Source organism: Nylanderia fulva, unplaced genomic scaffold, assembly GCF_048542155.1.
Source record: "Nylanderia fulva isolate GAGA-0341 unplaced genomic scaffold, ASM4854215v1 Scaffold8, whole genome shotgun sequence".
Lineage (NCBI taxonomy): Eukaryota > Metazoa > Arthropoda > Insecta > Hymenoptera > Formicidae > Nylanderia > Nylanderia fulva.
In genome coordinates this window covers 216,761-235,117 of record NW_028190916.1, presented here as the reverse complement: position 1 = coordinate 235,117, position 18,357 = coordinate 216,761, and the positions used below count along the sequence as shown (strand labels likewise).

The 18,357-nt window shown below is 36.9% G+C and overlaps 1 protein-coding gene across 1 annotated transcript; it reads right to left on the bottom strand.

The window, feature by feature from the left end:
- Positions 1 to 697: 697 nt before the first annotated feature.
- LOC114928870 (uncharacterized) lies at positions 698 to 16,885 on the bottom strand. The gene is made up of 5 exons (XM_029300242.2): positions 15,662 to 16,885; positions 10,550 to 10,824; positions 4,978 to 5,109; positions 4,661 to 4,798; positions 698 to 3,985 (listed from the first exon to the last, which is right to left on the bottom strand). The coding sequence occupies exons 1-5, from the start codon at positions 15,936 to 15,938 to the stop codon at positions 3,764 to 3,766; spliced, it is 1,044 nt and encodes a 347-aa protein (XP_029156075.1). The 5' UTR covers positions 15,939 to 16,885; the 3' UTR covers positions 698 to 3,763.
- Positions 16,886 to 18,357: the final 1,472 nt, after the last annotated feature.

Below are 18,357 nucleotides of genomic sequence, written 5' to 3'. Positions count from 1 at the left end.
ATCTTCTCATATATGTAAAATTCGAGAATCGTATCGCTCTTCAGCGGTCAAACGTAGCGTAGGAAGATGGGCTAACGATCTTAATGGCTAGGCAAAACATTGACACCTTGGCGGCGCTCGGGAGACCACCTGGATGAGGATGCCAAAGGGAAGGCGGGCAGCGATCGTTAAACACAGGGTCAGCACGAGAGAAGTGGAAATCTTTATGAGAAAGTAAGTTGGGCGAACGATGACAACGAGCTAACAGCGTGCGCAAACACGGCGGCTTGGGACAGAGCCGTACCCGGTCCGATGATCATGTACTTACGCGTTTCCTCTCAAACACCGACTACGTCGACAGCTCCAGAGACACGGCATCGGACACTGATCATGGGAAACGACAGATTCCGCTTGTTCAGGCTTGGAATGCCTCGAGCTGAATGCTCGAGCAACATGTGCCGATGATCGGAGAATTGTCTCGTTAATATTCAAAAGCAAATAGTGAAATGTGCACAGAGTACATTTACAATTGTATCTTTGAAGTAAGCAAGATTTATTGCATGAATATATTAAGATAATAGTTTTTTCACTTATCTATTTAGCTTAATAAGCTAGTCTATTTGCGTCTATTTTTTTAAACATATTTCGGACACATTTTTTTAGAGGAAGTCACATTGGGGAAAACGGAAAGAATGGCAGTGAAGAAACACAATAAAAAAATGTTGAACGGTCTTTGGTTTAATATGATACAACTGAGCGGGCATTTCCCGTTCAGAAAAGAGCCCACAAGAGAGCTCACTTTTGTATTACATATCCACAATTATAATTCGCAGTTTATTATTATTATTATAGAATCTTATTATCAGATAATATTATTATCAGATCTGTTTATATACAGTATATGAAGCGACCGCGTTGATTAATTTAAATTTAATTTATCGTGTATAACGATGGAACGTGTCTATCTTACTTACTAAAATTTTAGCTTACAATCTTGTACGCGATTTTTTCATTTATAATTATCGAAAACATTTAATTTTACAATAAATCAGAATGTGTACGATCGTATATAGTTTTTTTATTTATGTATTACATTTTGTTACAATTGTTCGAGTTTGTAATTAAAAAAGACAGAGAGATCGATTAAAGGTGCATGTGTAATATAAATTTTGTGATTTTTAAATTTATAAAAAATAATAAAATTATAAAAAATAATACTTTTGAAATATAAATTAGCTCTTATCATGATATCAAAAAATATTACTTTATAATAAAAATATATTTTTTAAAAATGTTATTCTAAATTTAAAATCAATCATTTAAAATTATAAACAATAAAGTCAGATTACAAATGGTCGAATTAAAATTCGAGACAATAAGTATGTCCTCTTATTCTTTTTTTTTTGCTCTTTTTTTCTCTCTGTCTCTTTTTTTTTGAAACAAGAGGAAGCAAAGTGGATAATGAATAATTAGTCGCCTGAGGGATGTTCTAGGATGCATATCACAGACGCGATGATACGGAAATAAAAATACACTTTATACGATACGCGCATGCGTGCGCACAAGTAATAATAATTTAATAATGAACGCATTTAAAATTGCGTTAATGATCAATGATTGAAAATATGAATCTCGTATACGCACATATACATATGATTTATAATTTAAGCTTACGAGTTTCTACTAATGTGAAAATTAAGTATGATTAAGGGCGTGTGAAAACATGTGATATTTGCAGGTAATCGCGCACTAACTTTTTTCTATTGTGGCCATTCTTTATAAAAGATCGCCACGCGACTACATGTCATAAGTACAAAATGAATCAATTTTGAAGATTACCGGCATAGGACGTATCAGAACATGACTTCTTTGATTTGCAATTATGTGAACAAGAATACATTTATATTACACAACATGTATAAAATATATATCGATAATTACATATTACAAAATAAAAAAATATTGATCTGTTTATAAAATTGTAAACGCACATTAAAGGAAAAAAATCTTTTTGATACGCCCTTGCTAATAGTCCTCTACAGCCTCGCATATTATTAAAATGAAAATAATCGATGTAATCGCGATATAAAAAAAGATCATGTAAAAAGATACTCTTCATAAACAGGATAGTATCAAGTAACGTATAATACTAGAAGGATCTCATTATAAGTGAAATAATTGCGATCAAAAGTGCAAAATATTAACGAGCCTCATTTCTGATTAGTTCTTATACCCTGCACAGGTATATCGAGAGAAGGAAACAATATAACAGCAGCGCGACACTTGACACGTTAAATGGTTTTTGTTGCATCAGTGCGTCTTTCTCTTTTTGTGGTATGTTAATTGATATATCGTGATAGTAAAATTCCGTACACACACACACACACATGAGCAAAATACGTGCGCACGGGATTTTAATTGTAATACATATATGTCCTTCTTTCTTTTATACACTAGGCACTTTTAAGCTCAACTAGACACTTTAAATACAATTAATCGGAGTGTGTAAAATCTTTATATAAAAATAAAATAAATAATCTGAATAAATATAGATATACTAATATTATCTAATTAGTCAATAAATTATTATATCAGATAATTATGGGGCACACGAATCGCTCGCGAAAAAAATATTTCTAATGATGCTGTAAAATTCTTCGTCGCGTGCACAGTGTAATTTATACACGCAATTTTCTCTGTTCGTTGGATCACAAGAGATCGAAAATACTGTGTTGAACTCTAACAGCGTAAATGAATTTTTTCCTATTAAACTATTTTTTTTCTCAGCTCTTGTTGCTTTAAGCATTTGAGCATAAATAGAAACTCGTAATGTTAGATAAGTGTTCACATCTCTAAATCGACATGAATTCAATAAAAAAATATTACCTAAATAATTATACTAGATAAATCGACTTGAGATTGTTTTATAATGCTTTTTGTGACAGTTCTTACTTTCTCGAGTGCTCTAATCTTGTGTATACTGTGTGTATAATAGCAGGTGATTTTTGCAATATTATTCGTATAGAGAGGTATCATAAAGAGAGAGAGAGAGAGAGAGAGAGAGTCTCAAGTCTTTAAATGTTTAAAAACTAAACAAATTAAATCGTGATCGTGTTCAACGTTAATAAAATATCGTAAGAAGAATGTGTATCGAGCGTAACAGATATCACGTTCTTAAAATATTAGATAATCGTGATATGTAGTTGTCTCTAAAGTCATTTGCGTTGAACACGTTGGACGATCGAATCGTTGAACTTATCATACCTACTTTTTTTCTCGCATGTTAAATCAAATATGAGCGTCGTGGTGCATCTTTGCGCAAAGCGATAACGATGTGTGATTATGCATGTGTACATGTGTGTAATCGTGAATTATGACGGCGAAAGCTAATGGGCCAACAATAACGCGACTTTTTATTTTTACTTTTCTTTCCCCTTTTACGTTGTCCAACTCGACGCATTATATTGTACCATTAGAGAATGTGAAGATGAATGGTGAATATTATTGAATGTGTTAATGATGATCAGGATATCCATCGGTTCGACTATGTTGATCACATCATCGATCAACGAATAACACGCTTTACGCTGAGAGGAGATGTAGCTCATTAAAATCATTGTTTCTCAATATGCGAAAATATATCGAAAAATTATCTTTTTTTGTGTCCGCCATCTTTCTCTTTATCACCTTAGAAGAGTAGAGCACCCAGCCGCAGTTGCACCGATTTCCCGTGATAGGAGATGGGGAATCGTCGTCTGGTAACTCTTTTCCCGCCTCGTCACCTTTAAGACTGCATGAGGCGCAAGCGCAGGAAAGTGAATACTTGGTTTATGTACTCGAGGGCGTTCATATAGTCACGAAAGATCATCCAGTCCCGCTTGATACGGCACGTCGTGTCACGCCTTAAATTATCTCCTCGATATTCAGGAGGCATGCGGTCTCGATCGACATTTGGCTGTGGCGTTATTCCGCGCTCCATCATAGCATTTTGTATCTCACAGAGAACCTGAAAAAAAAGCATCGAGATATTAAAGATATTATTTATAATACTTAGATCAGTCGGTACATGCAATACAAAAAATAATATTACTTTTTTTTATACAAGAGCATCTAGTATTAATAGGATTGCATTTAAAAAATATTTGTAGAATTATGAATTTTGTTAAATTTATAATCATCAATTTAAAATTAATCATTATAATATATAAAAATACGAATAACAAAGATAAACATTGCTAATAATTTTCAATGGGCAATAGTGTTTTGTATTTTTTGGATATTTTCCTCAGTGTGCAGATATTTCTCAGGATGTTTCGAAATCGATATATATCGAGAATAAATACAAAAATATAGAAAATTTTAATAACATAAAAACCGAATTGAAAGCCATAATCGTAATGGTTGTTAAAACGGCATTTTCGTTTTTCAGCGATGAACTTTAATGTTTCCTTATTTCCACTTTTACGTAAAAAGCTCGTAAAACTTGACAAAATACTTTTTTATCACAGCAACAGAAGATAGAATAATTCAGGCTAATTGCGCACTGGTGCTATTGTAAAAATCGCGCGCACAAAACTTTTTTTTATACTATACACACTGCAGAAGAGCGACAAATCAAAAATTTGTTGTCCGGTGTAATTATTAAAAAAGATAATGAATTTGATCTCAAAAATAAACTTACACTTCGGAGCTTGAATTCGCATTCCTTGAAATTTTTGGCAAACGGGTTGCCTATGAGTTCCAGGTCCCAAACCATTTGTTCTATGCTCATTGCGAGTAGCTGCATAATTTCGTACCATGTAACAAGTTGTTCATCCAGCTGAAAATGTATCAATTATGCTTATTAATTGCCTATTTAAGAACGTTTATTTGTATTATCAATTTTCGTAAAGACATGCATTTTTCAAAGATTGTTGTTGTATATTATTATCAATATTGTACGATGCTAGTAAGTTACAAAAAGGAGCGACAAAAAATAATATTATTGACAATACGTACCTCCAACTTTGACAGATACTCTTGACTCAATGACTCTCCCAGCTTCTTGGGTATTGGAGGCAGCCAGGGTAAACATTTTTTTGTAAACAATTCGTTAAGGTTGTTGAAATCTGTCTTGTAGGTCTCTTTAATCTGCAAAATTAAAGAAGAAAACCGTGGGCGCGATTAGATGCATAGTTTCACGTAAAAAAGGAGCCGCAACATCGAAGAAAGATGTGCGGAACTATCAAGTTTCCTTCATCGTCATCCTTTTAGTGTGCAATTTCGTAGAAATTTGAGAAAAATTGTTCCGCGTAGGCTCTGTTGCTACTATCGTTCTGCATATCTCTCATATTTATTACGCACGAGAGTTTATTAAAGTATATATAAAACAATACAAAATATGCATATATTTATGTTAAAATGATATAATTGCTATTTTGTTAGTGATCAACCACATTTATTATATATAAAAAACCAGTCGCTTCCATTTAATTATTTTATTTTTTATCGCATCTCTGTTTTTAATGAAATTTCAATTTTATTCTCTTGACAAAAAAATTTAAAAAACATGAAAATGCGCGATTTAGCAAAAACGCAGTGCATTTAGCGCTATTTTATCTTGAACAAAGTAGCGCTTCAGATCGTAAGAGGCTCATGGATTGGCGCATCGCGCTGCTTTTATTGTACTTCCAGGTATTCGTCAATTATGCCGACACTGATGCGAGTACTGGATTCGCGAGCTCTCGCTCTAATTTCTGCGCGGTAGCGTAGTCGTAACTCGAGGCCACTGGATGTCAGCGTGAGTTTAGTCACCGATTACACGCCGTGCACAATAGCCTTTTACACGATCAGTCTTCCGATATCCCGTGTTCTTGGCGCGTTGAAAACAGGCAGCACGCCGTGCGAAATACCACGTAGAATATAACCACTCTCTCAATGGGAGGGTGCGCATGCCAGAAGCAGCGGCACGCTGACTTTTCGGGAATACCGGGATGGGTCAGCCAACAAAAGCCAGCTTAGTCCTCCTTTACTCAGAAATTACTTGGAAATCCGGGCGCCAGTCGAGACACAATAATTATCCCATCAAGGGATCGCTTACATCGAACGAGTCATTATGAATCATCCACTGAACAGGGAAGTGCCGGTAGAAATAGGGAAACATGCCACCGTTTTCGTATATTCGAAGATCATTTTTTGTACTTTATTTTTTTATATATCGTAATGTGATTTGATGCAGAAGATTGTTTCAATGTATTTACTTCAACTACGAAGCTTTAACAAAATTAATAAGTATGCCTGCACTGCAATAATTATTATGTAAAATGAGATTTTATTGAATAATAATTATGTAATGCATTTCGCATAATAATCTTTTGCGATGCGTTCACTCCTACTTGAGATAGGTCATTGGCCTCTTATTATGATAATCAGTTGTGATTTGAAGGATGAAGCAACCGTCTTGAAAGAATCCCGACATTATTATTCTACTTTAACATCCAATGGAATTTGTGTTCATACGCGAAGAAAGATGACTTAGCATCATTGATCTCGTATCTTACAGTAATTGTTTTTAGCGCAGATAACACATCGCATGTGCACCATTATCTTAGGCAGGAATGGAAATAATGATCGTATACGATACTCTCATGACCTGCAATGCGATAATACGTTCGATCGTAAACAACATTCCTGAGATCTAACGCTATCAAGGAACCACGTGTTGCGTAGCCTGATAAATCACATATGGTCTCAATGTTCTTTCCTCTATCTAATGCATATAATAAGTTTGTGAGCTCGCATGTAGGTTTACGAACGAAAAATAAGTATAATACGCGACAAACGAATTTCTCGAAGATAGGAACGACGCGGAGGGGTAGCTCATAGTAGAAAGGCGGCATCGCGGTAGTCATTCATTAAATTCATTCCCTCGTTATATGGCATGTTCGATCTCGTGTACCTGCGGGCACTCGTGCGCCGATCGATGATCGGCCCTTCTCACGCCCCGGTCGTTACGAAAGCATCCAGAAGGATACAAAGATATCTTTTCGGGGCTCCCATCACTTTGTATCAAAAAAATATTAAATACGCACGGTGGTCGGCCACCGATTGCGTCATCGGCCGTTATTGCTAATAATACCGGTAACGATATCTCGACCGCAAAGTATCCTAGACTAGTATAATGAGGGATTTGGTGAGTAATTAAATGAAATTTTACGACAATTTTGTGCAAGCAATCCTCTAATAAATACATTAGCGAGACCTACGCGTCTACCTACAGCTCTCTTTCTCTCTCTCTCTGCTAAGCCCGCGTCTACCTTTCCTTCTTTCAGGTGCCGAAAAGAACTCGTTTTCATCGTCGCGTTTTATGATGTGTCGGTTACATTCACACGATGATGACTCTCATTCCGCTCGAGTATATCGATACTTTGGCTAATTCTCCGTTTTCGTGCGACATCAAGCATGAGAAGTTTGCAAAGACAATTTCCGTGATCTTTGTTTCACGCTCCGAAGAGCTTTGAATTTCCTTCCCTCGCACTTTTTCGCTGCGAGACATATAAATACGAAGAAATTGCGAGAGCAGGAGAGCGAGCAAAGAGGGAGAGGTGATAAAAGCAAGACAAAAAGGAAAGAAGAATTGTCGCTAACAACCACTGGCGGCGGGCAAATCTGTGGCGCGGGTCTTTTGTGCCTCGTAAAAGTCTCGTCGGCTACACCGGGGCACACGAATAATCGTAAAACCGAGCTGGAAGCTGGCAGGAAGTAGGCTGGCAAGAATAGGTCTCTCCGTGCGCGGCGCTGTCCAGGACCCGTCAAAATCAATTAGCCTTTCAGTCTTTCTTCTAGCGCGGCTTCACCGCTGCACCGCTTATTAGAAGTTATAAAATTTCGGTGTGACGGCGATTTCAAGAGCCGATTGAATGGCTCGCAAGTTCGACGCCTTCCACGAGCAAGATGTAAAGAGAGAAAGAAATGACTAAAAGTGGGAAATCGAATTTTTTTTATCTAAATAAAGCCTTCACACAACTTTTTCACAATTCGTCGATAATTTCCAAGGATCACAATAAATTGTTGTAGATTTTTTCCGATATAGAAAAATCGTATCGTATTTTAATCTCTACAACATTGAAACGAATTTTTTGTAAAATTTTATAGAATAGAGAGACTAAGAATCCGCGATGCGTTTGAAAAATATGTCATTGCGCAAAGTAGAAAGACGCGAGCACAGAGACAGAAAGTCAGCGGTTATATACCGTGGTAGAAGAAATGTGTCGTATCGAGACGAGTACATGCACTGGCAGGTTGTATATCCGGTCTGGGTTTTAGTATGCAAGCGATGTGCCAATGTGGCGTGCCCGTCCGCGGCGGATGAGAGGGGTAGCTTCCGATTCTGATTTATTGGAATCCTTCGCTTCCGATATTTTATCCGATTCTTTCACGTACGAGGATGCAGACGCCGTCGCTCGCGATCACGACGGATTGCAGACGACCGAACTCGACTTATAAGTTGTTTACAGGCTGTGCGTGCAAGGACGTACGATGAACCGTCACGAAACAACAAAAGTTTCACGATAGAGCGAATAAATGTATGGCAGAAGAACGAAATGTAGATCCACAATCGAAGATCTAATACATAGACAAAATGTATTCTAAAGATTCTCAATCATCCAGGAAGCTTTACGGAAAATTCTTTTTCCAATTAATGAGAGACCGCGACATTTTGTTGCAAATTTTCTTCGCGTTCCTATCATGAGATGCATCGATCGTTTTCTCGACATCCTTGACTAATCTATATCCTTTCTCCCAGTCAGTAGACGGTCTATCTAAACCGATAACGTGTGTTGGAAGATGAAGTCATACTGGATCACTAGACAGTGTGTCGCCGCGTGTCGATATCAAGAGAGGAAAAGGCGTCCATGGAGTTCTTAGCCTCGACGCTTTGCGACAAGGAAAGGAACCTGACTCTTCTGTCTGCTCGACTATGACTTCACTCCTTTTCCATGCCATTCTTCCTATGTCGCAAGCGAGAGATTTACACGTGTGCAATTTATTGTCTTTTCTGCCAAGGGTAGAAGCGAGTCGCGGATCCATGCGGATATCATATTATGCGCTGACTTGGAAAACATCGGCATCCGGTATCGCTGTACGATGATGTAACGGGAACGCTTTCTAGCCGCCTTCGGCCGGGGCCCCAGGGCGAGACAGGACCCTATAATGTGGAGAGGCATAAATACCCTTTCTCGATGCACGCGACGAATGTTAATTTACTCGGTCATATACTCGCTTCGCCTAGGTAAATACCGTTCGCGCGAGCGGAGGAGGGTCTTTGTGTGATCTTAACTGATGTTGTTCAACAATCAATCATGGGTGTTTATTCCTGGGTACTATTATTTGGCAAAAACGCAGCCATTTAGGAATTAATGTGATTGTTCGCTTTTTCGTGTCTCGTTTGATGAGAGTGCGGTTTCCTACATTGCCGTATAACTATCAAACATGCTTAGTGAAGATGTAGTATTACGTCTCTCGACTCTAGATTGCATCTAAAAATTATCTCGAATAATCTTTCTTGAATAAAATTTCGCGAAACATCTTCTTTGCTTCTGCGGTTTTCAAGTCGGTCTCTTTTTTTGAATCGTCTCTAGAGAGAAACCTTGAGGCACACCGCTTGGGTCTGGTGCGTGATTTATTGTCCTTGGCCAGAGATAATAAGGTACGATTGGTTGGGAAGATTCTTTCGAAACGGAAATTTTTCTCGCGTACGTATCTGTCTCATCAAATCGATTACATGTTACTTTTGAAATTTAAATCGTGTCCCAACTTTTTTGATGTAATAACTGTAATAGAGAATTAAACTTCGCGTACTTATAATAAATAAAAATATAATTAATATAATACAAACAATCTAAATAAAAACGGCAATTACGAGCAAGCGCTACGATGTTTAAACGTGTACCTTTATTAATATAAAATTAAAAATTAAAAATTGTCCATGAATATACAAAAACATTACAATAATATCATCTCAATAACGTACGTTTCGGCGCCTTTTTTTGGGTCATTCTCAGCGTAAAAAAAAGAAAAAAGTTTTTCAGAATCAATATAAAGACCATTTACAAGATCGAAATCTTTTTCAAAGATTACTTAATAAGAAGACTATAGAACTACGATCGATGTCTGGACGACCGGAAGTACTACTATAATCATCTTCCGTTTGAAATTTTCTCGCTCTATCTCTCTGGTCTTCTCTCTCTCTCTCTCTCTCTCTCTCTCAATAATTATCAAAATATTAATAAATTTAATATTGGGAACTATATTGTGACATTGTAATTTTAATCCACCAAAATGGATTACAATAATAGCATACAAATAACTAAATTTCTCGAAGAGGATGACGATGAGAAACAGCGCAAAACATCTATTACTTATTTATATATACATACTATACTATATGTACACACACACACACACACACACACACACACACACACACACACACACACACACACACACACACACACATATATATATATATATATATATATATATGATATGTATACTTTATATTTATATACTATATTGTTTTATTACTTACATATAAATCTCGAAATATTTGCACATGATCATATGCAGTTTGTGTTTCGATGCATATGCTGCCCAGGATTTGATCGTATTTTGGCATAGAGATTTCCTGACCACTTTCCAGATCATCGGAGACTTCGGAAGGACCGCAAGGTTCCACCCACTTCGGAGGACTTTTGACCATTAGTTCTTGAATTACTGCTGGTAATTTTGTTTCACGATAACAAAAATCCATTTTTCTTGGATTTCCGTGTACCGAAACCACTAATAGGATCACAATCACACACCCTGAAAGCAAAGATGATCGTGTTAGATTTGTCAACCAAGTAATTTTTATACATACTTTGCATTTGAATTATATGCCATTAAATATTACGTTAATGAAATATATTATAGCGTCTCTTCAGTTTCATTTAGACAAGATTATAATTTAATATCATGATATGGGTATATAAAGAATATTTTTTTTATTTTTTTGTGCATGCACAAGTTAGAATGAGATCGATGAAAAATATTTCCTTTCTCGTTCTTTAATTCTCGCATTGCCGACGTGGCATTTTAATGCATGTTGCATATACAATAGGAAGTTTTATAGCGATCGCCGAAAACAGTTACATTAATGCAGACGTGGCGAATAAACGCTATAAGATTGGAGATCATTTCGCGATGAAGACTTAACTTGCGTAGGGGATTATTAACGGAATTGTCTGCGTATTAAAAAAAAATAATAAAAGACGAAGATACAGCTCAATATTCGACGGTAATCAACGATTTGACGGTGAGAGCCGCGAGATGCCTGCGTGAAAATTATCATTGAGCTTCCGGCTCGTCGGGCCCTCTCTGTTTCTTCCACCCTCGGGGATTCACTCGTCGATAGTAAGCGCCTAAATGGTAGATTCCGAACGGGACCGTCTTATGATCATCCGGCAGTTTCAGGATCACCGCTCATCGAATTACGTGCCCGCGAATTCGTCGTCGCATTATTACGCGAGTTACGACCCTTGATGAGAGGCCTCGGATCACGTGCAGCGATATGACGACAAACCATCAACAGTTGTGTACGCATTTGGAGGATGTATAACGACGAGAGGCTACCGCATATACGACGTGTGTTGTATGCATTTAATCCGTGTCTCTCCTCTCTCTCTCTCTCTCTCTCTCTCTCTCTCTCTCTCTTTTCGGCCGCAGTTTCAAAAAAGTCTCGAAAATCAAGCGATAAAGTCGAACAGATATCATTGCGGAATGTAACTCCGATTTTACATTTGTCAATATAAATTTTATGTAATTGCCTATAAAATAAATTTTTTACATCAAAATCTGTCTCTTAAGTCAAATGTAATCTAAGAGAAATTATCATAATATACTTATCATAAAAAAATATATTTTCCCCGTTAATTAATTTTATGATTATTATTTAACAAACTTTGTTAAAATATTTCACAGTATCTCTTCGCAAAAAGATTATAGATTGAAATAACGATATTTCTGAGATGGGTGGAAAACATTGCGTCAAAGTAGAGGAATATCAAAGAGTCGAGTATCATCAGATTGACTCTTATCGCTCTCGACAAGATGAATAGTCGCGTGACCAAAAACCGGAGGTGCGTTGTGCCACCCATAGACGCTAACGAATTTAATTTTAATGTGCGTGAACGTATGATGCAGCGTGGCCAGCGGACGCGACGTGCGAACAGAGGGAGAGACAGAAATGCAGACGGAGAAAGAGCAAGCTGTGGAGAAAACGATGAGTGGGACCGGGCGTAGGGAGACGCCTCGGACACTTAACGCATATTAATGAGCGGCTCTTAAGTGCGTTCTACGTTGCGCGATGAGAGAGAGCAATTTGCCGTAGGGAAGTTTGCGCCCTAAAGAGACGACGCAAAATCATGTCGGTCAACGACGGCGACACGCGTAACTTTTGACACAAACATGTCCCGATAAAACTTTTTTTACGTTTGAAGATTTAACGCGCACTATTAATTAATCAAAAAACATCGCAAAAACGCGATAAGCGCTAATTATTGCGTGTTTAATCATTTGGTTTGTTTTCAAATAAGTACGAGATAGATTGTACAATCAGCTGCAATGTGCGAAATAAAAAATATGCAGAAGACAAAGTTACATGATTTCTTACATATATGTATGTATTATCGTTGCATATGGGCACATTGCTTCGATTTATTATTTGTTTCTATGTCCACAATTCATTGTACACAACACACGATGTCGATAAAAGTATCTATTTTTGTACTTTATTTTCGTCACGGAAAGAGGGAAAAAAATATCTTCGAAAGGACGACCATTGTAACGGAAAACATCCAATTATGATGTCCGCTAATGATGTTAGAAAAACCATGTACTTACAATGTACTTTTAGTCCATATTTAGTTTGAAGAGGTTTATATCTCAAGAAACAGTCATTCACATTGCAAATATAATACTTTTATTGTGTCGCAGAGTTTATATAGTAATTCACATAAATCTCTTAGGGGATCTACGACTGTATGTACATACATACATACATACATACATACATTTATATATATATATATATATATATATATATATATATATATATATCCTTAGTCGTTGCTCTAAGACATCGTTTACTTTCTCTTATTTCTTTAATTACGCCACCTTCCTTTTTTTCTCTTAGACATTTAATTGCTATGCGATTAGTCTTCCATGATCGGTTAAATTTGTCGGCGGAGAAAGGGATACGAGGTGAAATAGGCGTTCTTTCAGACAAGTTCTTATTCTTGGAGAAAGAAAGAAAGAAATTTAAACGACAGCCAGCTGCTTCGAATTTACTCTCGTATCCACCTAATCTAGGAATGTCGCGGATTTAATTATACTTCGCAAAAGCATGTCTATAATGCGGTATGAAATTCTGATCAATTTTCAGTAGATAATAATATATATCAAAATTAATTTTTATACAGAAATACATAAAACTGAATATTTTTAAATCTGAATATTTATTCTAGTGAATATTTTTATGTATCTTATATTTAGACAAAATATGCAATTTATAAACATTTCAGTCTTCTTTTACTCTATTTATTGTCATTCATGTCATTCTTTCTTACGAGTTTGACGTCATATTCGAGCAAGCCGATGAACGCATTAGTCATCCGCCTTGTGACGGTCCTCCTTATTGATTCTTCATTTATAAGTTTGCGGATCTTAAATCTACATTACGCGCGTTTTATTCTCCATCTTAACTGTTTTTTTCTTTTTTTTACAAAAAAAAGTCCTCGATTTAATTCAAAATCTATCTAATAGAAACTCTAGAATTTCCTGAAATAAAATAATAAATTCAAAATACGTGCCGCGTATACATCGCGGTTATATATTTGCTTTTGTCCGCCCACCTGTTGGACCCAGTGGGATTCCTCTACAGGTGGTTTAATGTCGGTTTCCGCAACTGTTACAAGTTCATTTGTTAGTCATCTACCGAAACACCTTTTTCTACTGTGAAATCAGAGAAATCGTTCGACGTCTCACTGCTTATTATGGAGGTGTCGATGCAGAAAAACTTGTTGCAATAAATCAACAATTATGATATGAAAAATGATATGATGAAAGCTTGGGTGTCACTAGATTTTCTTCTAGCGATAAGAAATTGACAAGGAATAATCTATAATGAATTGGCATGCGTACACGCATATACGTGCGTATCGCGACCTACCGCAACGCACTTCGATCCGTGGATGCGAACGGAAGAAAAGGGAGTAGCGGGTCGGGTGTAATGGGGTATAATTGTCACAAGCAATGCGAGGACAGTGCGTCATTACCGCATTTTTCGCCGTCTTTCTTGCCGGCCGACAGCAGAGATGCGCTTTTGCACCGGTGTTCACCGGCTTTGCGAGCCATACTTTTTTCAACGCAGCTGCGAGTTCTTAGGAATTTCGATGGAACGCGTCGTCGTTGAGGTAGGCCCTTGTAATATCGGCGATGTGCAGACGGTATCCGGGGAAAAGTATAAAAGAGGGTAAAATATGACGTACACGAGTACACCGTCTGCTGAATTATTCGTGTCAACATTTTTTTCAGTTAACGTTTGTTGATTGATAAAAGTATTCCTTATTAATTATATGAAGCATTATTCATAATGTTACGAAATAAATTTTCTTACTCTCGAAATGTGAACACGCGCAAAGAATGGCATGATATTATACAAGAAAGTTGTAATTTTCATGAGCTGATATGAAAGGTATAAGAGCAACAATTGAAGAAAAAATGTATTTATAGATCACAGTGAGTATATTTAAAGCCCGGCGTGTGTTCTGAAGGTACTTGTCACGAAACGGTTCAATGATTAAGGTTTCGAGACACACGTGGGTTTTACCGCCAAATCATGATCCGTTTTGGGTGTTTACGCTGTCGAATGTGTAGTTTATCGATATCAGCTGAGTAATGAAAGTTTTTAGCGCTATCTTCGCTTACTAATCAATAATTCTGGTCGGATTATTACTGTGTAAGAAAACTGATCTTGAAAAAAGTTTTCTTGAGTTCTTTATAGTACAGTTAATACTAAATAAATTTTCAAAATCTGTATATAAAAATATATGTCAGTGTATATATATATCTTTCCTTCTCTCTGTCGTTTGATGTTACAAAAGCTTAATAAGTAAGCAAAGGATATAAATGGCAAGCTTGATGCAAATAAAGCAAATCTTGATACGATTTCTAAATCAATTCGTGGAAAGCTTTGTAACCGAAAAGAGGATACTACTTTTATATCGACACGCTGCGCGAAGATATAATATTGTAACAGTCGAAATATTGTTATAATAATTACATAATGTTATTACGTTGCATTATAATGACCTCGAATTAATGAATGTGTAGCATAAAAATATGATAAAATAATTTTTTCATATGTCAATTATATCATTGTTTGAATTATATTCTCTTCTTTTATATTAATTCAATACATGATCCTTCTTTGAAATTATTATCCGGCAATTTTTTATATAAACGTATATCTCAATTTAATTATTTCTCATTAATAATATGTGTTGAAGAAATTAAATTTTAATTATTTTTGTAGTATTAACATTTTTTAAATAAGTTTCAAATGTTTCAGTGATGAATATAGTTAATAGTAACTTTGACTTACTTAGATACCATGATACCCTGACAGATGCGCTACGAATCGGTCGTATTCCTCGATCGTCGTAAAACGTCGGCGTAAGATGCGAATTGTATGGCAAGAGTCTTTGAGCATGATTATTTCTTTTTGTTCTCGCAATTGTTGCTTCGGTATAACAACTAGTTGCAACGTCGTTTCGACATTTAAGCGACTTTAACGTCGATTTTGGTTCGTAGCTCTGCGCGGCACGGTCAAGGACCCGATGGGTCGTAGTTCTCTGATCGCGGATGAGTATGACTTCCATCGTGATCGATTATTTGGTCAATGGATCATCACGTTTTCCACAATTCTCGCGACCATATGAAACACTTTATCACTCTAGGCGGGCGCGTCTTTCGCGTCAACTAGGACTGTATATGAGTAATAGATACACGTGCGTTATAGATATGTATATGTACGGATGCCGCGGACGGTGCGTGTATATGTATATATATATATATATATATGTGTTTGTGCTCCAACGTCCTGTCGTCACCGATTCCTGGTCACTCCGCCGAGGGGTTGTCACACTTGATAAACTGTGCGCACAGAATCACAATCCGTTTGGCACTGGTCCCAGCACACGCGATGCACTGATTCTTATACGACAGGAGGCAAGGGGGGTTGTGGGATCCCGAGAGAGAAAGAGGAGGGGGTGGGTGACAAGGTGGCGGGGGTACTAAAGAAGAGAAAGAATCAAAAGGGTACACCGTTAAGGGTGGCCCAGTCTCTCCTCTTCTCCGAGTTTTCCCACTTTCAGTTATCTTTTTCGCTACTTTCCCCAGTCTGCGACTCTTCTTTTTATCTTTCGCTTCTTCGTCACGCCCTTGCAACACTGTTGGCTGATCGGAAAAAATAATCGCGTTTCCAAAAATGTCACAGAACCTCGAATAGGAGTGAACCCTCCGTAAGGGACTGGAAGTGGAGAACTTTTGCCTTGGTCGTACGTATATCGTCCTTATCCCTCTATTCTCATTTTTTCTTCTTCTCTTCTTTCTTTTTCTTTCTTTTCTGTCTCACGACAACGCAAGTCTCTCTTTCACTCTTTCTATCACCTCTTGCGCCAGTGTATGACTGTCAGTGTATGGTACTGTCCACTCAGTCGACCGGTGCCTATATACGATTGTAAAGCCGCCGAAGCACGTGGTTCGCACCCCGCTTTCGGACAATTCTCCCACCATTCTCACCTTCCCTCGATCACCCGCGCTTGGTGTTACTTACTTCGTCCCATCTTCTATTCTTCCTCCTTCTCTTCATCATCAGAGTCGCCGCCGCCGCCACCTCCTTTGCGTCCATTATCTCTTTTCCCTCCTCCTGCTTGCTGTTTCTTCAGCGCGGCTCCCACCGTCGGGATCGCTGGTGGTTCAGGACTTCGCGACTCATTCATAACTCCCCGACTCGATCGACTCACTATCCCCCACTCAATCAGCTCATCCCACCACGCGTACGTAGTAGGCGCTAGTCACCCAACCAAATGCTAACCAAGGCTCACAGTCGACCTGCCGCTACATTGTAGTCTCATCTCCCAAACTGCCGATCTTAAGTACCACGAATAGATACTGGAGTTTTCTTATGCCAATTGATATCAATTTATTCAAGCGATTTGTGACCCTTCAATTTTTTTGACTCGAGTATCGCCAATAATTGCAATCCTATTCTTTATAATTGTCTATTTTTTATTTTACATAATTTAATTCTTTTATTTCATATCATTTTATTACCACGAATAGATACTGGAGTTTTCTTATGCCAATTGATATCAATTTATTCAAGCGACTTGTGACCCTTCAATTTTTATGCTCGAGTATCGCCAATAATTGCAATCCTATTCTTTATAATTGTCTATTTTTTATTTTACATAATTTAATTCTTTTATCTCATATCATTTTATTTTCTTTATTCCACTGTATTCAATGTGAAAGTGAAAATTTAACCCGATAGAAAAGAGATTATAATTTGAAAAATATATAGAATGTATATCTAGATAAAAAATCTAGCCACAAAGATTTTAAAATTTTCCAAATTTTTAACAATTGATTACATATATTTATAATTTGTGTGCATGTGTGCCTACAATATATAATTTGTTCTATAAAAGATAATTCCACAATATCGTGACACAATTAAATCAACGCATTTTTCATGATAAAAAATATATCTCTGACAACATATTTTTGATATTAGTATCACTCTAATTATAAGTTAAATAATGCAGTTTTCTATCTTTATATCATAATTATGTTAAGTGTTATTCACGCGAAATTTTTTTATCGCAGAGATGTATGCAGTTGGTCGATTTATATATTCTTTAGAATCGTGACAAAGTAATGCATTATTATATAGATAAAATAAATTTGTTGACAGAGTTAATTATAGCATAAAACACTCCGATTATAAAGATGTGCATCAGTAGCACAGTCGTACACGATTCCGCTAATTGTCGCTGTCGACGAAGGCGTGACACCATTCGTTATCCACGGTATGTCGTCGAGAATCTTGTACGTCCGTAGCATCTTTGTAGTATCGAGTTTCGTGATCATTGCGAAGAGTTCGTGGCATTAATGAACGGCACTAACGACGGCGAGCTGGGATTCCTTAGCCTTAGCTACGTCAGAACGTGTGCATATACGTTTCCGTATAGATAATAACGACACTGACAGTGACGTTAATAGCGATTATTACGT

What these genes read in the sequence shown, in the direction of transcription:
- LOC114928870 (XM_029300242.2), bottom strand. Translation starts at nt 15,938, where the DNA reads ATGGAAGTCATACTCATCCGCGATCAGAGAACTACGACCCATCGGGTC. An exon ending in CAGGGTATCATGGTATCTAA is followed by an intron (nt 10,825 to 15,661) that starts GTAAGTCAAAGT and finishes CTTTGCTTTCAG; the next exon opens with GGTGTGTGATTGTGATCCTA. An exon ending in GCGAATTCAAGCTCCGAAGT is followed by an intron (nt 3,986 to 4,660) that starts GTAAGTTTATTT and finishes CTTTTTTTTCAG; the next exon opens with GTTCTCTGTGAGATACAAAA.